The 23,121-nt window shown below is 35.6% G+C and overlaps 3 protein-coding genes across 4 annotated transcripts; 2 read left to right on the forward strand and 1 right to left on the reverse strand.

Annotated features, from left to right (window-relative positions):
* Positions 1-1,077: 1,077 nt before the first annotated feature.
* Positions 1,078-5,788, forward strand: eif3ja (eukaryotic translation initiation factor 3, subunit Ja). The gene is made up of 8 exons (XM_058768002.1): positions 1,078-1,229; positions 1,371-1,459; positions 1,972-2,023; positions 2,514-2,605; positions 3,196-3,310; positions 3,390-3,554; positions 3,645-3,718; positions 4,655-5,788. Exons 1-8 carry the CDS (start codon positions 1,208-1,210, stop codon positions 4,784-4,786), a joined length of 741 nt encoding a protein of 246 aa, XP_058623985.1. The 5' UTR covers positions 1,078-1,207; the 3' UTR covers positions 4,787-5,788.
* Positions 5,789-5,941: 153 nt separating this feature from the next.
* On the forward strand, positions 5,942-12,040 carry si:ch73-330k17.3 (IGFBP domain-containing protein). The gene is made up of 4 exons (XM_058768003.1): positions 5,942-8,401; positions 9,866-9,953; positions 10,030-10,213; positions 11,272-12,040. Exons 1-4 carry the CDS (start codon positions 8,068-8,070, stop codon positions 11,329-11,331), a joined length of 666 nt encoding a protein of 221 aa, XP_058623986.1. The 5' UTR covers positions 5,942-8,067; the 3' UTR covers positions 11,332-12,040.
* Positions 12,041-12,316: 276 nt separating this feature from the next.
* On the reverse strand, positions 12,317-22,585 carry parp16 (poly (ADP-ribose) polymerase family, member 16). Of its 2 annotated transcripts, none has more exons than XM_058767582.1 (7): positions 22,493-22,585; positions 21,025-21,221; positions 20,799-20,936; positions 16,631-16,837; positions 16,196-16,367; positions 14,956-15,100; positions 12,317-13,058 (listed from the first exon to the last, which is right to left on the reverse strand). In XM_058767582.1, the coding sequence occupies exons 2-7, from the start codon at positions 21,211-21,213 to the stop codon at positions 12,923-12,925; spliced, it is 987 nt and encodes a 328-aa protein (XP_058623565.1). In that variant the 5' UTR covers positions 21,214-21,221; positions 22,493-22,585; the 3' UTR covers positions 12,317-12,922. The 2 variants fall into 2 exon arrangements, with proteins under 2 accessions (XP_058623565.1, XP_058623566.1); XM_058767583.1 differs by having other exon boundaries at positions 22,478-22,585.
* Between the last annotated feature and the right edge of the window lie 536 nt (positions 22,586-23,121).

A 23,121-nucleotide genomic window follows, 5' to 3' on the forward strand; every position in this document is an offset into this window, starting at 1 on the left:
CAGCTCAAAAGTCACTTTCAAACCAAGCAACTTTCTGTTGGGGAATTCACATGACCAACTGAACCCAATGTAAAATCTGTAATGAAATCTTTCACCTTCATGCGAAATTACAGACAATAGCCGGGTTTCCATCCAAAGTTGCGAATTTAACTTATGCGCAAATTTGGAATATCGCATAAAACATTTGCGAACGAGCACCATTTCCATCCAACGAGTCAAAGAGAACAAAATCGTCACTTCCTGGTAAACTGGCACTAAATAGCCTATAGAAAACTAGGATAAGCTACTGAATATAATAATTACAATAATATACAAAAAATGTATTGCGCCTCAGAGCGAGCAGACGAAACACATTAAATGCCGTCATTGCTTTCGGAGGTGAATGCTATGTTTGGGAACACAGTCGTGTAAGACAATTATACAGAAATACTCTGATGACAGACTTTGCTCAGGCATTTCAGAACGACCATAATAACATTTCAGATGCTGTGAACGAGATCGGTCCGCTGCTAGTCAAGTTATCCCGTCTCATAGCACAAATTCACATTACTTTTTTGATGTGCTTGGAGCAATTTATTCGCAAAATGCATTTCCATCTCCCATTATTCGCATGAACCCTTTTTTTCGCACAAGTCAAAAAGCACCTCAAGCGAGCGTAAAAACTTTTTTTGCAAATTAAGGGATTTTTATTCTAAATTTGGCGTTTCCATCACTCGTTTCTCACGCCATACTTCAAAATGCGCATTAAAACAGGGTGATGGAAACCCAGCTACTGATTCCTATTTAAATTAATATAGTGACTAGTTGGTTGTAGGGGGAGGGGCACTGAAGTGAGAATTTGATTGGACAAAATCAGCACAGTGCAGGATGAGTCATCAATATTTTGGTCCATTTTCTAGAAGAAGAAGAAAAAAGAAAGACTGTCAACTTTAAATGCATATATATATATATATATATATATATATATATATATATGCTAAAAGCTAATTTTGTCAGTGCGTACATTAGCATATAGTTGACCTCAAACTAACACACCTGGTCTAAAAGCCACAAAAATCTAATTTAAGAACATTATTATTCATATTACACAATTGATTCACTTTGAAGAGCATGTATGTGACTGTGGGCCTTTATTTTGAAATGTCTGGAAATCTTGGTGCAGTGTGTTGAGCTTCACTCCCTCGTTCCCCTCAGAGACTCCGACATCATGGCGGACGCCGATTCTTGGGGTGAGAATTTAACTAAACTCTACCATTATTTTGCTTTTCTGACCGTATGAATTTCTATTAATATGTTTTATCTAACCAACTGTCATCATGAATCACGGCTGTCATTAAGTAATCTGTCTAAACGCGCTGTTATTTGTCCAGATGCTGATAGTTTCGAGGCCGAGGAGCCTATCAAAAAGGCGGCAGTTCATGACAAATGGGAGGGCGAGGATGAAGACGACGACGTGAAAGTTAGTCGCTAACGCTTTATTTGTCGTTCGCCAATCAAAATGTGTGTTTATTTCTTTAACAGTTGATAAAGCCGCTCATCTTTCAAGAAGTTACAATTAGCTAACCCTAGCTAGCTGCTCTTGCTAGCTCCAGAGTGTCAAAACAGCGTGGTGTTTATGAGTTTTAGCGTATTATGTGTCCAGTTAGTTATTAGCATAGGCGTACACCTGCTGTCGCAAGTTAGGGAATGAAATCATAGCAATTATGTTAATCTCATGCTAAAGCCATGTCTTTAACACCTTTATAGTGTGTAGTTAGTGACTAATTTACTGCACTTGGCCTTTTCAAAGCAAAATGTGACTGTCATCTGTTGCTCATCTCAAATTATCTCACTGTCTCAAAGTAGTTTGCCTTATTCATAATAGGATAGATTGACTTTCTAACTGTGAAATTAAGTTCATCTTTGATCTTTGTGCTACCTGTCGTCATGAAGATTTTCTAATTTGTGGTTTGAAATTCATTTTCCGTGTAGGATAATTGGGATGATGATGAAGAGGAAGAAAAGGAGGAGGACAAAAAGTCAGGTAGAGCGATATGAAATGCATAAATTGGTAGTTGACAAACTGAAAGTTGTTGTTGTTGTTTCCCCCAAAATACAGTAATCAACATTTGAAATGGATCAAAAAAGGTTCAAAGTCGTCCTAAGACAAGAACACATTTTGGTTTTAGGACAACTTTGATGAAAGATCCACTTCAAATGTTGACTAGTGCATTATTATTTTTTTAGTTGACTTGTTCTGTGTGTTACAGATATTAATAATATTTAAATATATATATATATATATATATATATATTTTTTTTTTTTTTTTCATTGTTCATAGTTAATTAAGCTGAGGCTATAAAAACTACATGAATGAGAATTACACAAATTTAAACCGCTTGAAAATGATGCACATATTAACATGCACATAAATTCACATTCTTCAAAGCAGTTATTTATAAAGCTTCAGCTATGCTTTAAGTTGCAAAGTTAAACTTTGAGGTTTAACAGTGTTCATTTTTTTCATATACAGAGGCTAAACCTACAGAAAAGAAGAAACTCAGTGAGAAAATAAAAGAAAAGGAAAGTTTACAAAGAAAAAAACAAGAGGAGCTCCTTAAACAAGTGAGTTCAGACATGGCAATATTTAATTTGATCAATAACAAGTTATGCTAAATGTTTTCTAAGTTGTTAAATATTTAGTTTACATTGAGAAACTTTGAAAGCATTGTTTTATTTCCAGCATTTTGTAACTCATATTTTTCTTTTCTTTCTTTTTTTAAAAAATATAACCACTACCCTTCAAAAGTTTGAGGTAAGTACTTTTTTTTTTTTTTAATAAATTAATACTTTGAAAAGATTTCCATTTCAAATAAATGCTGTTCTTTCAACTTTTTGTTCATTAGGGGGAGGGAGGGAGGGAATCATATTTTCCACAAACATATTAAGCAGCGCAACTGTTTTCTTAAGCATCATATCAGCTTGATTTCTTTAGGATCATGTGACTGAATACTGGAGTAATGATGCTGAAAATACAGCTTTGCATCGTAGGAATGAATTAAATTTTAAAGCTTTTACAGCATTCTTTCAGAAACATTTAAAAAAATCAATCATGGTCGTGTATGTATAACTATCTTGTTAACTCGTACCTTTAATAGTAGTATAAGTGTGATAAATAGACTTTCGTTAAGCATAACTGTAATTTGTTTAAATAGTTACAGGAGTCAGAAAGCAGCACAGAACTCACACCAGAAGAGGAGCTGGCAGAAAAACTTAGAGTGAAAAAGCTACAGGAGGATTCAGACTTAGAACTAGCAAAAGAAGCATTCGGTAAGTGCTTTCTGTTCAACCATATCCATATTTTTGCCCATTATAGGCCTAAATCATTCACTTTTATTCTCATTTGTAGGTGTAGTATCAAATAATGTTACAGGAATTGATGCGATGATTCCCTCTACAAAAGAAGACTTCACAGAGTTTGAGCGGTTGCTAAAAGAAAAAATTTCTTCCTATGAGAAATCAACACACTATTCCAGCTTTTTAGAGACACTATTCAGAGACCTGTGTCTTTCATGTAAGTATAGTTCATTTTTAAAAAAAGTTTTTCTGTCATTCACTATGTGATCTATGTATTACTTTATGACATTTTGTATTTGTTTTGCAGTGGAAGTTGACGACTTGAAGAAAATTAGCACATCACTAACGGCGTTACTAAGTGAAAAGCAGAGGCAAGAAAAGGTATGAAATTCATTTTTAGGGATAGTTCACCCAAAAATTTAAATTTGCAGAAAATATACTCATCCTTTGGATATTTAAGATGTAGATGAGTTTTTCTTCATCTGAACAGATTCGGTAATATGTAGCATTACATCACTTGCTCACCAATGGATCCCCTGCAGTGAATTGGTGCCGTCAGAATGAGAGTCCAAACAGCTGATAAAAACATCACAATAATCCACAACCACTACAGTCCATCAGTTAATGTCTTGTGAAGTGAAAAGCTGCGTGTTTGTACGAAACATCCATCATTGACGTTTTTAACTTTATATTTTAGCCAGAAGCAATGATTCTAAGTCCTTTATTCATAATGTTCCCTTTTCCAGAAATATGCACAGATCAAGCACCGTTTACAAGAAAAACAGTCCAAAACAGCTCTAAATAAATATGTGGGTGGATTTTGTTGTGAGAAAACAACAAGGGATGGACTTTCTCACTGGAGGAAGCGTTATTATGAATTATGGACTCGTATTTTAACCTGAAGCATCAGTTTAAAAGTTAAAATTGCCTTAACTGATGTTTGTTTTTTTTAATGCAGCTTTTCTCTTCAAAAGATGTTAATTTGATGGACTGTAGTGGTGTGGATTATTGTGTTGTTTTTATCAGCTTTTTGGACTCTCATTCTGACGGCACCCATTCACTGCAGAGGATCCTTTGGTGAACAAGTGAATGCTACATTTCTCCAAATCTGTTTTAAACTCATCTACATCTTGGATGGATAAATAATTTTGTATTAGAAAATGTTAATTTTTGGGTAAAACAATTACTAGCTTTTTTCAATGTTTTATTTTTTTTAACGTAAAAATTCTCCTATTTTGTTCACTCCTATATACCGTACCATTTGTATTTTTTTTTTTTGTCCTATATATCATTTTTTTTTTTTTTTTTATTCAATAGGCAAACAAAGGTAAAAAGAAAAAGAAGGGAGTTTTACCAGGAGGAAGCTTCAAAGCCACAATGAAAGATGATCTTGCAGACTACGGGGAGTTCGACGGCGGTTATGCACAAGACTACGAGGATTTCATGTGACCAAGGCTTAACCCATTGCTAGCGTTTGCTGATTGCTGAACCACACACTTTAACAGCATGACCTTACCCCACAGTCAGGCCCACTACCAGAACCATGCTAGAAAACTCTGAACGCCATCCCACGCAATGCACACTCTCCCCTCAAAGAGGTTTATGCAGAGAATCAGTTCACTGCGGTATTTTTCTCTGGTCTGTGAACTTAGGTCAATGTTTGTCGGAATAATAAACCCGATAAAACGGGGTCCTTCTCACAAATGTGAATCTGCAGTATCAATTAATCGTCACGGTCCAGGCAACAAAGAGTGTTATTGTTCGGTAACTGCTATTTCTTGGAAATAAATGACATTCTATGCAAATTTCAGTCCGGATTGATCTGTCGTTGGATCCGCTTTGGCTGGTATCCTCAATCTCAATCTCAACCTGTACAACCTGAAGTGGTGATATGGTAATCGCATGGTCTATAAACCATGTCTTCAATCAAACGTTTCATTTTTTGTTCATAGATGATAGTGAGCTCATTTGTTTAGATAAGTAAATCTATAGTGTAGCGTATCAAATATAAGCATAATGCTTTGAAAATAACACCTTTATGTTTGTAGCTCGTAATGCATTCCATGAAAAGTCTATGACCAAAAGTATCACTCTAAATGAACCGTTTTAAAGATACATTGCAGCGTTATTAGGATTACCTCAATTTTTGCAGAGCGAAATATGCGAATATTTACAAATATAACTCGTGATTTCAATGCAGCACATTATGCAGTTACTCATTTGACCTCAATCATGCCAGCGATGAACGAGTGTGATCTCGCACGCGGTCTGCTGATGTATAAGGGACTGAACGTTGACGTAGGGTCGTTTCAAGTGTCGTTTGGCTTTCCATTTTCTCGACAACTTACAGTGATAGACATGCTTCAAAGAGACTTGCGATCAGCAAAGCCGATGATAGGACTCTGCACTGTTTTATAAAGATCTAATTTAATAAAAGTTGCTTAAAATCCATTGTTGTTTGACTTATGCTTTTTATATTGTTTTTTTTTAAAATCTTGGCTGAAGAATGAATTATAATTGCGTTATTTGACAGAATGGAATGCTGTCGATCTGATTTAAAGGGACAGTTCAGCCAAAAATGAAAACTAATCATTTAGTCACCCTTAAGTTGTTCCAAACTGTTGAGTACAAAAGAAGATATTTTGAAGAAAGTGGGTACCAAACAGTTGACGGAAACCATTGACTTCTACAGTGGAACTATTGGGCTACCGTCAACTTGAGGGTGAGTAAATGATGACAGAATTTTTGGGAAAATTCCAAAATGTTTTTTACATGTGTTACAGATCTTATTGTGGATGATACATCCATATGTTTATTTTTTTCTCCAGACTTTTTTTTTATTTTTATTTTTTACTACAGTCTTCTCTCTCTGGTGACCTGCTGGACTTCTTTGATCATTTAGTCGAGTTAAACAGTCCCAGCACGATTTAGTGAGACTTTTTTTTTTTTTCATGATTTTTGTGACCTAAAATGATTGAATTTACTACGGCTTTTCAAAAAAAAAAAAAAAATTAGTGTTATTTGCGGCATTTTTTCCTGTTGTTTCACAGTAAAGACGCAATGCTGCATAAAAGCCAGAATAAATCATTGTATCAAAGTATACAATCACAGATGCTGTGTAAATGCATTTATGCCACCTCTGAGCAGCATTAAACAGTCAGTGTAAAGAAACCACTACTGAAGCACTTCTATGCAACCTTTTTGGTGTAAATTTGGCATAATTATGGATAGTGACAGTAAGAGATAAATGAATATTATTCTTTTTTTTTTTGCAAATATTATTTTCACCCTCAGTTTTTTTTTTTTTTGTCAGGAACATTGCTAAAAAAAGACAAAAATGCTATCTGCTGCAAATAATGCGGAGTTTGCTTGATTTTGCATTTAATTCTGCATTACAGAATCGACCGCAAGCTCACATCTCAAAATCCAATCAACAACCAAAAAATAGAATTAACCCCACTTTACCTTTTTCATTATCCATTACCCTCAGATATGCTTCACAATATGGAAGAAAAGATCTGTGGCTACTTCTGTGACTTCAAAGTAAAAATCAAATAGAGTTAGACCAGGTTTATATCCTTAATTTAACATTTATTGAATCATGAAAAACAGTAGTCTTTATGACGGGGGATTCAAAAATAAGAGAGCTTGGCGAAATTAGCCAAAATGGAATGGCATATTGGATGCGAAGCAAAAAGTGACATTTTTACTATTATAAATTATGAAAACAAACATTTTCTTAAAATGTATAATAATAATCAAATAAAAATGTTAAAAACGTTAACTTAAAATGTTTAATAATAATTAAAGATCTACTTTAAAAGTTTTTTTTTTTTTTTTTCCAAGAATGTTTTATTCGTTACAATATTAGAACAGTTGTACCATCCTGACATGTTTGACCATAAAAAATGTCAAAATGAATTTTAATTAAGAAATTAAAAACATTCTCATAATAGAAGGTGTGTTTCTGTGTAAGTTTTTTACATTGATACCTCAGGACATCAAGTCATTTCATTGACTTGCAAGAATTTATCACATAATTCACAATAAGACTAGGAATTTGTAGTAAGAATGTAAACACGGTCATCTTTTATTATACTTTGCATTAATTTAACCTGAAAAAAAAAAAAAAAGTAATGAAAAAAACCCAAACATTAAAAACGGCATTTATGCAAAATTGTATCATCTAATATTTTATCTACAGTAGACGTTCATTAAGGCTAAAGCGGTCAAGGGTATGACCTTTGAGACTGTTTGAAGAACCGTTCTGTTCTGAAAACTATGAGCCAGACTGAAAGCGGTGTTTTATTGCGTACCAGCTTATGAAAAAGTCGCACACAGGTCTTCTCAGATAACCTGCCAATGTCCTAATCTTGTCCTTGTTGCTCGTGGCCGATTATCTCGATCACACCATGAATTGCACCCCCTGCTATTGGTCATGTGACCTGTGCACAAAGGGTCCAGTCTTCTTCGCTTGGTCCAACTTATTGGTTTTCAGACAAAAAGAAAACAACAGAGTGATTGTAAAGATAAGACTTGGGGATAATTAACAGCAAATCCAGACTCAACAAACGTAACACTCCATCATCCATTGGTTGTGAAGAAGGGAGGAGGTTTGTTGGTGTGAAGCTGAATGATTTCTTTGAGCGTGAGTGGTTGTAAAATGTGGTCTCTGTTGTGAGGACCGTTACATATAAAGGCGACCCATCCCAGTAACGTGAAGTCCAACCATGAGTCCATGCGTCTTCTCAATCTTGGTGATTTTGTGGCCAGTAATGGCTATGGAGGTGTCCACCTTGGAGGGCCAGCAGATCCTCCAAGCCTTGCACTGTCCGCCCTGCGAACGCATCCATTGTTCCCCTCGTCGAGCGCTGAAGCTCCAGTGTCAGGGTGGAATCACCACTGGGATTTGTGGTTGTTGTCCAGCCTGTGCTAAACTCGCGGGAGAAAGCTGTGGAGGCACCTGGGACTACCTGGGGAAGTGCGATGAAGGGTTGGTTTGCATTTACCCTGAAGAAACAGGTGGAAAACCAGAGGCACAACGCAAGGGAACCTGCAAATCAGGTACCACTGAAGCTGGAGATGTCAAGTTAATCTGTCTAGAATGTTATGTAGAATCTGAGTCTAAATAAAGGTTCTTCATTGGCTTCTATGGTTCCATGAAGAACTTTGGAATCTTTTTATTCCACAAAAGGTTCTTTATATATTTGGAAAAGTTTTTTTTTTTTTAACACTTTTTTTTTTTTTAAACTGTTCGCTAAAAGCTTGAGGAACCAAAAATGGTTCTTCTATGGCAACTCTGCGAAAACCCTGTTTTGTAATCTTTATTTTTAAGAGTGTAAAGTGCAAAGTTAGTTCCTGAACTCAGGGTTCTTGTGATCTTGGAAAAACATGGAAATATCAGGGAATACCAGATCTGAAAAGTCATTAAAATAAATAATATTTTCATGGAAAAAACATGAAGATTTCTATAGTAAATTTCTAAATTTAGTACTTAATTTAATTACAGAAAAAAAGGTTTTTGGTTGTATTAGCCTCCTTCTTTTTTTATACTTTTAATTTTTAGCTTTTTAAATGCTTCTACTCATTAATGAGTGGACCAGTCTTTGAAATATGTTCATCAGAAAGTGGGATCCCTGTGAATTATACAACAGCAAATATAATAATACAACAGGGGTTTTCAAACTGGAGTCCAGGGACTGACCGGAGAGCCATAAATGGGTCTGAAAAAAAAAAAAAAAAAGTAAAATTAGAGAAAAATATAAATAATAATAAAAAAAGTTGACATTATTTTTATTGGAGAAAAAAAAAATTTAATAAAATTATTGTATTTTATTCTATTGATGGCTATTTCGGCACAAATTTTGTAAAATAAAATATACGCTATAATAATATTTCTATTTATGTAACACAAGACACATACAAGACAATTAAATATACAAAAAGAGCTTTACAAATAAATTTGAACTTAATATTTTGCTATACATGTAGAAAAAGTTTCATATTTTACTAATTTCTTTTAATTTAATTTTGGAAATGTCTAGTGAAATTAGTATATCAGAATTCTCACAAAATATAAATCATTCTTTATGCATTAAAATATTTAGCTGCCTTTATATCATAGGAATTGTAATCTAAAACTCCTGCCATCTAAAAGTACGAAACCCCTGTGGTACAATCTATTCTTGCAGAGCATGCACCTGTTTATGGATTAACTTTACGTTCATGTTCACACTCTTGAAAAAACGGCACCATCAAGGTTAATCTAATTTATGAACTGTGAAAAGAGATACGGCAGTCAAGGATTCCTTTGATCTCGGAGCACTTTCCCATAAAAGCAAAGCTCTGATTGTTCTTATCTAGACGGTGATGAAATCCACTAGCTTTCCTGAAGAACTGCATCCGTATTGTAACGGGATTCCATCAGTTTTATTGTCTGTTTTTTTCTTTGACCTGCAGAACATTATTTCACAACGGATTTTATTATTTGGCTTTTTTTTGTTGATTTTGGATTTGTCTTTCAAACAGTGCTGGAGGTGCTCAAAGCCGACACTTGCAGGTCTGAGTGCACATGGGAGTTCTGCAAGACAAATCCCAATGAAATATGCTCAGCCAGGTAACTTCTACTTGAAGTCTTGATTTTTGATTCATTCGTTCAGTGTCTCTGATGAACGTCCTGTTCTCGGCTGCAGGTCTGTATCGCTGGAGAAGCGTGAGTGTGGAGGTCACTGCCAGCACACGACCTGCTCCAGCTGCCTGGTTCTCAGACCTCCATCTTGTCCTCAGTCCTGTTCCCCAACAGACCACGTGTGTCTGCATCGCTTCGGCAGGTGTGTGCGAGAAAAACACCCACCCGTCTGCCACCAGAACCTACAGGTGAACTTCATCCCATTTTTTGACATAAATATGAAATATATTTCTGTATTAGTTACAATGTTTTTTAACTAAAAACAAAATGCTTTGAATGAATTGTAGCCAATTGTACTGATAAATTCACTTAAATTTGAAACTGTTCACCCAAAAATGAAAATTCTGTCATTAATTACTCACCCTCATGTTGTTCCAAACCTGTAAGACCTCCGTTCATCTTCAGAACACAAATTAAGATATTTTTGATGAAATCCGAGAGCTTTCTGACCCTCCATAGACAGCAAGGATCCTAACACGATCAAGGCTCAGAAACCATGTGACATCAGTGGTTCAACTGTAAACGTAAACAACATATGCTGTTCTGTGTCAGCTGCACCACACGGATATGTTGTTTACACTTTGATCTGAACGAAAACAACGTGGTGCAGCTGACACAGAACAGCATACGTTGTTTACGTATGTGATGCTCTCCAAAATGGTGCCAGGGTGACGCGGAGGAGGCGAATTGTTGAATAAAGTCGTCATTTTTGTTTTCTTTGTGCACAAAAAGTAATGTCGTAGCTTTGTAAAATTACGGTTGAACCCCTGATGTCACATGGATTATTTTACCGATGTCCTTACTACGTTTCTGAGCCTTGATCGTGTTAGTTCCCTTGCTGTCTACGGAGGGTCAGAGAGCTCTCGGATTTCATCAAAAATATCTTAATATGTGTTCTGAAGATATTCAGGTTTGGAACGACATGAAGGTGAGTAATTAATGACAGAATTTTCATTTTTGGTTAAATATTCCTTTAAATTACATATTCAATTATATTCTGAATTTATTTTGTCATTTTTATATACATATAATTTAATATATTTTTCATATTTATAATGTATTTTTGTATTTTATTATACATATTATAATTTCATTCATATAAATGTTTTAATTACTATTGTAATATTGTATTATTATTATTATTATATATAATATTAAATATTCTAATATTTCATTTAATAAAAAATATTTTTACATACATATACACACACATACATATATAATTATTTCAATATTCTTTCAACAGAATAACTCTGAGGGATTCTTTGTGTGTTTGGCTCCTGCTTGTCCAACTGCAGCAAACTGATTCTACTTTTGAAGAAGAATCCCAATAATGTAATCCAGTTCTAAAATGTAGCATAAAAGGCAGCTATTTTTATTAATGCATTTCATGACTATTTAAAAAAAAAAAAAAGAATGCTGTGAAATTACTCGCATTATTGTTGTACAGCTTTTGTTATACAATCTAAAACACAATGTTTCTGTCAGTAAAACTTGCTAAAACCATGTTAAAACTGCATTTCCATGGCTACTAATAATATATTAGTCAGTTTTTTTTCTAATATTTATATGTGCAAATGTTAAATGAATAAAATTGCATTTTAATTTCAGAAAACTCTCTTTTTTGTATATATATAAAATGGACTAATAAGGTCAGACTGACCCCTTCAGAAAAAAGTGCCCACTGTAAACACGTTCCCACTCCTGTCGGGACTGTTACTGAATAACAATGTTTTTATGAGCCTGCAATTAGACGTCCATCTATGAGCCAGAACAAAGCCCAGATCCATAATACATCAACCTGTCCACAATTCTTTTGATGTCTGTCTCATATGAAACTGCATAAAGGATAGAAACTGATAAACGTGTTGGCATTAAATACTGTTTATATTATGCCTCCAAACATGCAACAAATAAGCACTTTATTCATTGTTTTAATATTGAATAACTTATCTTTTTCTTAGTTATGCCAACAGTGATTTTAACTTATTTTATGAATGAAAAGTAAGTTATTATGTGGCCACCACTTTAAAGTAAATTAAATGAAAGTATTTAAAAAAAAAAAAAAATATATATATATATATATATATATATATATAAAAAGTCTACGGTTCACACAAATCAGTCTCCACTTCTCAAGATGAAAAACACGCCGCTTTTGTTATCAGTAATATATCACTGCTTTTGTTTTTGACTGATAAAAACAATGGGCAGACAAAACGTTCAGCGCGCCAAGAGCCATAAACTAGAACAACAGCCAATTTTTCACTCTGCCCTTAAGAAACACACTGTAAAATTGTTGCATTTATTTATTTAAATAATTTCACAATTCGGATCCTCTGGATTATTCAATTTAGAGACATTTATGCAATATCAAGACTAATTTCCATTACAGTTTAATGATACTGACCACCACAGCATGGGTCTTCTGCATAGTTGATTTAATCTAGACAGTACGGTAGTCTAAGGACGTGTGAACTTGCCCCAAAACTGAAAAATATCTAATATAAAAGCACACAGATCTCCCTACATGATTATTTTTAATACAAGCAGCAATTTTGCCCATGTCTAAGTTGAAAAGGCAGGTAAAAACAGCGCTTTGTCTTAATCATTTGGTTGTAACTATTGTAGTGAACCCATCATTCAAAAAGTAAAAACAAGCTACATGCTAACATGTAACATTCTTGGTGCTCGGCTGCATCAGCTTTACCTCTGACAGATGCACAGTGTTTATGCAAATCTATGTAACGTAAATAAAATAGTGTGTAAAAACCAAGGAATGTCGTGTTGAGTTGAAGAAAATCGTTCCTGAGTCTATTTTTTCCCTCTTTCATGATAGTCTTTGTGAGTTAAAGGCACTTTGGACGTGAGCGTTTATGTGATGTGTGCGGTCTGGGTCACCGGAACATTCTGTGCCAGAACGACTGAAAAGCGGACGAGTTGAAGGCACCGATGAATATGAGGAGCAGGAGATACAGGCCCATCATGATGGCAAAATGATGTCTGACGAGCCACGACGTCCCTCGAGCGTGTCTGGAATCAGAACAGAATGTCACAATTCTGTTAATTTAAAGAAACAGTTCATTGAAGATGTAGAGGAGTTTGTTTCTTCATCAGAACAGATTTGGAGAAATGCAGCATTACATCACTTGTTCACCAGTGGATCCTCTGCAGTGAATGGGTGCCGTCAGAATGAGAGTCCAAACAGCTGATTAAAAACATCACAATAATCCACACCACTCCAGTCCATCAATTAACGTCTTTGTGAAGTGAAAAGCTGTGCTTTTCCAATCCATGAAGACATTGGCAGTGTTTTGGTTTCAAATAGAAGCCAAGGGCATCTTTTGTTGCTATAACAACAGCTGCAATGGTAGCCTAGCGCTGTGTGCTGCAGAAATGTCGGCTTTTGAAGTTAACGGGGAGGGTAATGTCGGTTTCCAACGACGTTTGTGGGAGCGCAACATTATACGGGGAAGGAAACTGTATGGTGCTTCCAACAACTTAGTCCAGGAGCTCCGAAACTAGTACGATCTGTCTACCGGCTATCTTCTCCATTTTTCTTGTTGTTTTTGTTGTTATGGAAACGACTCGCTTGTCATTGGTCAGCTGTCAAAAAGGCGCTTGATGTAGGGTGTCTTTTTCAGAAAAGTTGAACTTTTTTTCAACTTGAAACCGGCGGCGGTGGTGTTTTAAAAAGCGTTCAGGACTTTTTTGAAAACACGGTTTACTCCGTAGGCTTATAATGTAAAACAGACGCTGGCAGCTTCAAAAAAGACACCAAGTGTGAACATAGCCTAAAGCGTTTCTTCTGACTAAAATAAGGCCTCCTCCAGTGAAAAAGTCCATCCCCTGTTGTCATCTTAACATGAAATCTACCCACATATTTCTTTAGAAGTGCTTTGGGCTGTTTTTGCTTGTAAACAATGCTTGATCGTGCATATTTCTCTCCTGATTCAGACGGGATGACTTTTTCACTGGAGGAAGCAATATTATGGATAGAGAACTCATATTCTAGCCAAAAGCAATGGTATGAAGTTAAAAACATCTTTATAATAGATGTGTTTCTTACAAACATGCAGTTTTTCGCTTCACAAGATGTTAATTGATGGACTGAAGTGGTGTAGATTACTTGTGGATTATTGTGATGTTTTTATCAGCTGCTTGGACTCTCATTCTGACGGCACCCATTCACTGCAGAGGATCCATTGGTGAGCATGTAATGATACATTTCTCCAAATCTGTTTCAATGAACAAGAGAACAAACTCATCTATATCTCAGATGGCCTGAGTGTGAGTAAATGTTAAGCAAATTTTCAATTTTGAGCGAACTACTCCTTTAATGACTTCTAGGTCTATCAAGATTCAAAATGAAAAAAGCAACATAAAAGTACCCTAAAAGTAAACCTTTCCACTAATATGCAATTGCTATATATGCTATATACTGTAAGTCTTTTGAAGACATATGATGGCTTTGTGTGAGAAACAGATGAAAGTTTAATTTGTTATTCACTGAAAATCTTGATATCCACCCACGATTCATTATTTCGAGTAAGATCTTTTCAGTGGATCATTTGATACAGATCACATTACCAGTCTATATTATGAACTGTTCACAAAAGCCCATTGGATTGGAAGATTGGTTGTGAATAACTTAATTTTGGTCTGTTCATCACATAAAGCTATAAAGCATAATAAAGCTTTTAGTCTCTTATTTATTGTAACTGTATGGAAAAGTGTGACTGGGACATTATGTAAAAATGTCTCCATTTGTGTTCCAAAGAAAATAGAATGATGACAGAAACATTTATTTTGAGTGAACTATTTCTAATAACTTTTAGTATTTTGAATTATCAAAGTACTACAAAAGAAAAAGCTATGACATGAGCTGAAATGCAACAATCGGGTGTATAAGCATGTTGGCATAACTCACCGTGATCGGTGGCGTCTCTGAGAATACACCAGCAGGTACTTCACTCTCAGAAGCTCGTTGTTGGTCACCACAAAGTATTTCTCGGGCACCTCACCTCCTTCACTGTTCTTGGCCCTCAGACGCTTACGGTCAATGCTCTCGGAGTCTGAAAAGAATTTTAGATATCTGCTGTGATGGGATCTTATTGGATGGTAATTTTACACAAAATTGGAATAAAAATCAAATCAGTGTTTGTTTGTTTTTATTTTGTTGAAAAGAATGTAGAATAGCACTTTTAAAAAGATTGTTGCATACTGTTCCACATATGAAAAAAATACTGTATGGGAGAGTGGGGTAAGATGTGCCATCATTCTAGCAAACTATGCATGATTGGTCAAAGAACTATATATTTAGAGAGAGACAATCTGACAGACGTGCCCTTTTATTTATTAAATAATGTTTTTTTTTTTAAATTAATTAATTCAATGCATATTAAATATTTTTTTTCTGGCTGGTTTATGAAAATGTGAATAATAAAAGAAAACTTATCTCCTTTATTTTAATATTTCTTTTTTAATAAAAAGTGGCACATCTTACCCCACACCCCAAACACAGGCATGTTATCAGTAGTGTTATTTCAACAGGGGAATGGCTCACAGATAGGAAAATTGATCAACAATCAATATATCAACATATATTAAAAAGAAATGATCACTTTCACTAAGCAAGGATTCATTTGATTGATCAAAAGTGACAGTAAAGACATTGACAGTGTTACAAAATCGTGATCCAGCTTCACCTCCAGAAGAAGTGAGTGTAAGGTTTTTTAATGAATCTTTGCAAATCGCCTTTCCTAATAATGTCCTTAATAGCAAGTTTCACGATGAATGCGGCTAAAGTTTACCATCTCTCGGAAGAGAGGGGTGGGGCAAGCAGAGCTCATTTGCATTTAAAGCGACATGCAATAATCAGCTTGCTGTAGACAGAGCTGTTTTTGACGGGGTAAAAACAGTGTTGTTTTACACAGCCATTGAGAAATCTGAACCAAACTAAGTTACAGACTTTTCATTAAGACTCAAAAGAATCATATCAACTTGTGGAAAATGGGCATCTGATGACCCCTTTCAATTGTAATAATATTTCCGCAATATTACTATTTTTACTCAATAATTGATCATATTATTGCAGCTTAGGAGAGCATAAGAGACGTCTTTCGAAAACACAAAAGAAATCTTACCGGCCCCAAGCTTTGACAACTTACCTTTCTTCTTCACCTGACACTTCACATCAGGATGATCAATGATTTCACACAAGGCAACACAGCTGATCAAAGGCCCGAGAACACTTTCCCTCCATCCGTTACCGTGAGGACTGTAAAGGATGGCCATGCTGAGGTCACTGGTCAGGTATGTGCCCTCCCCAAACAGTGAGGTCTGAAATATCAAATCATAATCAAAGATAAGTGGCTTACATCATTTTCAATTACAGTGTAACTGCTGAACCAACAAGGAGATAACAATGGAATTATAATTATCATTTTCACACATATCATCTAAACATGAACTGATAAGGCACAGTCAAACACGTCTGTCAGACACGTTTATTTGCACTCCTCTATAATAATCACAAAGCCTGCCTGGAGAGCATCCAAAGCAGGTCTAAAAGAGCCTCATCCACGAGCACAGCCCGTCCTGACCTTATTGAGATGGCAGTGTAATCCGTTGTGTATAATAGAGTGGAAGTTCTCCAGTCTGCTGCCGTGGAATGCATAGATGAGCTCTCGTCCGGCCCGCGTCCGCTCGAACTTGGAGTTGAGCAAATCACAGTACTGCAGTTCAAAGAGGAAGTCTGGAGCTGGAGCCGAAACGCCCTCGCTTTGAGTCAGCTGGCTGAGTCTGGCAAACTGATGGAGGGAGATTGAACATGTCAACTAAGGCCCTGTTTACACAGGTATAACCATATATGTATAGGTAGATCCCTATTATTTAGATGCTGGATGCATCTATGTGCTTGGAGCGGTCGAATGTAGAATCTACCTATACATATCTATGGGGACAACAATGAGCATGCTGTTATAGTTTACACGGTCGTCAAGGATACGCAGAGAGAATGTGGACAGCCACGCCATAGATATATATACATAGATGCCTCATTAGCGACTGTTTCTATGGGCTGCGATACGTAAGCCATCCGCCATTTTTGGAACGTCTACGAACCTTTGAGCGTGTTGACTGTACATCAAATTTGAAATTTTGTGCATTAAATTGTCAAATTTCATTTATGTTATCTATGTTCTATTGTGTATAAAAAATTGGCTCGTGTGATTTGAAACTCTTTTATTTTTAATTTTTTTCAAATTTTAAAAACGGGTTGTATATACGTAGATGCCTCATTAGCGACTGTTTCTATGGGCCGCGTTACGTAAGCCATCCGCCATTTTTACGCTTGTATATCTTTGAATACTCATTGAAAATTATGGTGAATGACGTCAAGTTGACCGTTCCAAAATCTCTTTTGTTGTAATAAGTGGAATTTACAGTCATGGCCAAAAATATCGGCACCCTTGGTAAATATGATCAAAGAAGGCTGTGAAAATTAATCTGCATTGTTAATCCTTTTGATATTTTATTAAAAAAATTTCATTGGATAATAAGAATTTAAAATGGGGGGAAATATCATTATGAAATAAATGTTTTTCTCAAACACACGTTGGACACAATTATTGGTACCCCTAGAAATTCTTATGAGTAAAATATCTCTGAAGTATATTCCCATTCATATTCACAATTTTGAGCACTCCAGGGTGATTATGAACATGAAATTATCCAGCCATGGCTTCCTGTTTCACCGAAATATAAATAGGAGGGAAAACAAAGCCCAAATTCCCTTAATCATCCATCACAATGAGAAAAACCAAAGAATATATTTCTGATGTGTAGCAAAAGATAATTGAGCTTCACAAATTAGTGAAGTGGCTTTAAGAAAAGAGCTACAGCAGTAAAAATTCCCATTTCCACCATCAGGGCAATAATTAAGAATTTCCAATCAACATGAAATGTTACAAAACTGCCTGGAAGAGGACGTGTGTCTATATCGTCCTAATGCACGGTGAGAAGGAGAGTTTGATTGGCTTAAGACTCTTCAAGGACCACAGCTGGAGAACTGCAGAAAATAGTTGAGTCTAGGGGTCAGAAAACCTTAAAAACAATTGTCAAACAGCACCTACATCACCATGTGTTGTTCGGGAGGATTTCAAGAAAAATTCTCCTCACTCATCCAAAAACAAACTCCAGCATATTCAGTTATCAGACACGACTGGAACTTCAAATGGGACTGGCTTCTATGGTCAGATGAAACTAAAAAATGAGCTTTTTAGCAGCAAACACTCAAGATGGGTTTGGTGAACACAGGGATAAAAAGTACCCCATGTGTACAATGAAATATACTGCTGTATTTTTGATGTTGTGGGCCTATATTTCTGCTGGAGGTCCTGGACATCTTGTTTAGACACATGACATCATGGATTCTATCAAATACCAACAGATAAAAAATCAATAAGTGACTGACTCTGTTAGAAATCTTATAATGGGCCAAGTTTGGATCTTCCAACCGTACAATAATCCAAACACAAATCTCAAGAACAACACAAAAATTGGTCACTGACCCATTTAATTTACAAAATTAAAGTTAATTGAAAGCATGTTTTTTTACATATTAAAAGTTTGTTTCATAGTAAAAGCAGATAACTCCAACAGTCGTTTTGTTTTTGGAGATAACGCCACATTTCATGTTTTAGAGTTTAAAAAACACTTGTTTAATCTTTGTAATCTCCTCAGCTGACAATGTAGATGCCTGACAAACGTTGTTGTTGTTGTGATCATAAACTGTATGGATGTGATTACATGCAATACACGGAGCTTTTCCCTCACCATTGTAACATGCTGCTTTTGCAAGGTTCCATGAAAAAGTTTCAGCTTTTATTTTCCTTTTTCGCCCCGGAAGAAGATATCACAGGTTCATCAAGTTCGTCGAAATTATCCATCCTCAATCACTTTTAGTCAGCTTTGACGAAACTCCTCTCAGATAGCACGTCTTTTCAAAGTGAAAGCAGCCTTGTCGCCTGACCTGAATACAGCGCACTGATTCGCTAAAATTTATTTATCGGCTTCTGTTCAAAAACAACATGGGCGCTGTCGGCTTCTGCAGTAAAACACGCGATGCCTTGAAAGTGGACAATACCGGCTTTTTTGACAAAACATTTTTAGGGTTCAGATCGCACTATATGCTATGCAAGGGATAATCAACGGCTAGCTGTGCATTAAACGATTTGAATGCACGACGTGGAGGCGAAGAACCACCCGACGCGCAGCATAAATCGTTTAATGCACAGCTAGCCGTTGATTATCCCGTTTATGCCATGGTCATTTGCCAGCATTCACATATTAAAGATGTTAACAATATTCGCGCTGCAATATTTGACCGGAACGATAAAAACGACAGTTATTTTCGTCTGTATTACCATTCAACTGTAACTATATGTTACTATGGTTACCAATGTTTATAGGAAGCGCATTAATATAGAACGTGATTAAACTGACCTGGAACTACCTGCAGTTCAACGACTTTAATCAACACCTGCCAGCCAATCAGAATCCAGTATTCAGACAGACCATGGCATAAACAAGAACAATGCACGGTAGGGGTGGGCGATATGGAAAAAATATCATATCACGAATAATTCACACAAAAATAAAAATTCTGTCAGTGTTTTATTTTTATACCATCATTTACTCACTCAAAAGTTGTTTTAAACCTGAATGAGTTTCTTTCTTCTGCTGAACATAAAGGCTATTTTGAGGAATGGTGAAAACCAAACAGTTGCTGGTCCACAGTGACTTCCATAGTATTTTTTTCCTACTATCAAATTTAATGTGGACCAGCAACTGTTTGGTTACCAACGTTCTTCAAAATATCTTCTTTTGTGTTCAGCACATGAAAGAAATTAATACAGGTTTGGGACAACATGTGAGAGTAAATAATGACAGAAATTACATTTTAGAGTGAACTATCCCTTTAATGACAGGCTGCTGCATGTTTAGTTCTGTCCCTTTAGAACCTGCACCCATCTAATATACAGGCACGTATCCGTTTTTCTCTCAACTGTTTACTTTCATTTTAGAAATAACCAACTGAGTCTATATGTAAACCTTGTGTATTTTGACAATATTAGCGCAAAAGATAACTTAGTTCAGTAATCAGGCGCTGTTTGACAGGCTTTTTAGTTCGTGCTTCTGGTGTATGCGGCGCTCAGAAAAAGCGTACGTCAGACGAGTGCGCGAATGAAAGATTTAACCGGCAAGGCTTTAAAGCACATGCAAATAATGTACTTTTGTGATTGCGAATAAGTGCAGTGTCCCGTGAGAGTAACTCTGCCGCTGAGTTAACACTGATGTAAATGCATGTGGCGTTGCACAGTGTATTGATACGGCGGCGCCAGAACTGCAGCTGATAGAATGTGCGCTGTAGCACGATACTGTGATATTTCTTCAAAAGCAGATCGTGGAGATATTTTTATCGTCCACGATCAAAAATCGTCATATCGTACACCCCTAATGCACATTTTTTTAAAAGTGGCGTTTATTGATTTTTGCAAATAAACTCTTCCTATATATTTATTTATTTACTTATTTATGTGTGTGTGTGTCTGAACAGACTGCTGAAAGCATTACATAAAACTGCATTGCTTTCTTTTTAACTTCACAACTTTTCTTTGTATTACAAGAACTTTTTTATAGAATCATTAAGAGGAATCTGACTCAGATTCATATGCAAAATGCACAGATTTAAATGAAGTTTAGCAATACCTCCTCTTTCTGCAGGGTCTTCACAGCAAAACTCTTGGAGGAGAGAACCCAGTGCACAAGAGCCAGATGATGATCTCCATCACCATGTCCCAGACGCACCAGATCTCTCACATTTGGCAAAGTATCCACATCCTTTTGCTGTGAGGAACACAGTAGAATCAAAACTGTAAAAATTTGTGTTTCGAAAGGCCAACAACACAGAGTTTATCTACTTCAAATGTCTTACCAGCTCCTCAAAGTCCTTGATCTCTCCTCTAAGGTAGCGAGGAGGGAAGGGTCTGAGCACTGAATCGTGTTTGTAGCTCTGGACGGCAGCTACGAAGAGGCTGCAGCGCAGATCCGCCGCTACAGGGTCTCGATGCAGACAGGAGCAAACCAGCTCTCTGACCGCAGCTGTCGGGAGAGGCGGCTGCATTCCCAACACTAGAACACACACAACAGATATTCCATGAATAATAGACAATAAGAAATGATTTCCATTGATGCAAAACATGTAGACTGTGAATCTAACAGCATCAAAAAAAAAAACAACAACAAAAAAACTTGCATGGATCTTCATCAAAGAATCATAAAAAAATACACTCAACTGTTTTAAATATTGATAATAATAATAAATGTATCTTGAACAGCAAATCAGCATATTAGAATGATTTCTGAAGGATCATGTGACTCTGAAGACTGGAGTAATGATGCTGAAAATTCAGCTTCGATCACAGAAATAAATTACATTTTAACATATATTCAATGTGAAAGAAATTATTTTAAATAGTAAAAATATTTCACAATATTACTGCTTTTGCTGTATTTTGGCTAAAATAAACGCAGGCTTGGTAAGCAGAAGAGACTTCTTTAAAAACATAAAAAATCTTAATGTTCAAAAACTTTTGACTGGTAGTGTATATTAAATTTGTAGATTCATTATATTTTCCTTTTACATTTTTACTCTATATACTTATTTAATACTTATATATCACAATAATAGTAAGTATAATAAATAACCATAATAAAAAAGATTTTCATTCATTTGGTCATGTAGCATCAACAATATAAATGTATATATTTTAGATTTATATTATAATCGTTATATTATACTTGTAAATGAATCATTTTACTATTTATATATTTAATAATTATAAAATAATACATATTTAACTGATATATCTAATATACATTTTATATAATTTCTAAAATTGTACATTATTTCAAATATCTTAAATTTAGATACTAGCAAGATACATTTGCCTGTAGTGAACAATGATCTAAATACTTAAAAAAATAAAAAAGGTGAACTCTGATGCATGAGTTCAGTAGATGTACGTAAACTTATGTAAAACATTTAACGTAAATAACTTGTTTTCAGTGAGACTAATAGTTTTACTGCAGATTAGCTGCTAACAAAGTTAACATCAGTTAGCGGAACCCAACCCATTATATAAACTTATTTATCGTTTGCTTTCAGATTAGGTCCTCGAATATGTGAGTGTTTTAATGCAGTAGTTGGTTTAATAGTCGCTTTGTTTAGCACGGCTGTGTTTGTTTACATGTTAAGCGTGTTAGCCGCTTAGCTCAGCTACAATCTCACTGAAGAAACTCACTCAAGCTTCAGCACACAAACGATTTGAAAACAGAGTACTCATCACTCTACTTGTACATTATAAAATATCAAACATTTTCCATACATTTATGTATTTTACCTGAAGCTCAGGCATCTGACAGACACCGGAAGCTAAACGTGTCCAACTGCCGCTGCGCACGCGCCAGATTCCACCGGAAGAGGGCGCCATACACTGAGAGCCAATGGAAACAATCACTGAATATTGAATATATTTATATTTAGGAAGGCTGACTCAGCTATGCAAAAATAGGACAGTGATTTGTGAAGGACCGCATATATTATCTAGTTTTTGTAAGCCACAGCCTTCCTAAATATAAATATATTCAAACAATGTTTAATGTCATTTCTGTGTGATAATGATTAACACATGCATTGTCTTGCTTTATCTCAAATCTACAGTATCTACCTGTCCGTCTTTCTCTTTTGCTATCAAGAAAGCGATACTTGAGATGCTGGGAGAAGCATTTTAGGTCAAGCGTTGTGTTACCAAAAGTGGCTGAGTGCTGTTGTTCTTATTTCGCTGTAACGTTACAGAGCACTTAATATTATCGCCAGAGGAACTTAGAGATCAATTATGTATGAAAAAATCAGGTCAATGTTTTGCTGAGGGATAGGATTCAGAAAAACGGCTGAAGATAATTGGCCCAGAATCTACACTGGAAATAATGAGGAATGCAATTTGCTCAACAGTTATACAATGATGAAATA

The sequence above is a fragment of the Onychostoma macrolepis genome, chromosome 25 (genome assembly GCF_012432095.1).
Source record: "Onychostoma macrolepis isolate SWU-2019 chromosome 25, ASM1243209v1, whole genome shotgun sequence".
Classification (NCBI taxonomy): domain Eukaryota; kingdom Metazoa; phylum Chordata; class Actinopteri; order Cypriniformes; family Cyprinidae; genus Onychostoma; species Onychostoma macrolepis.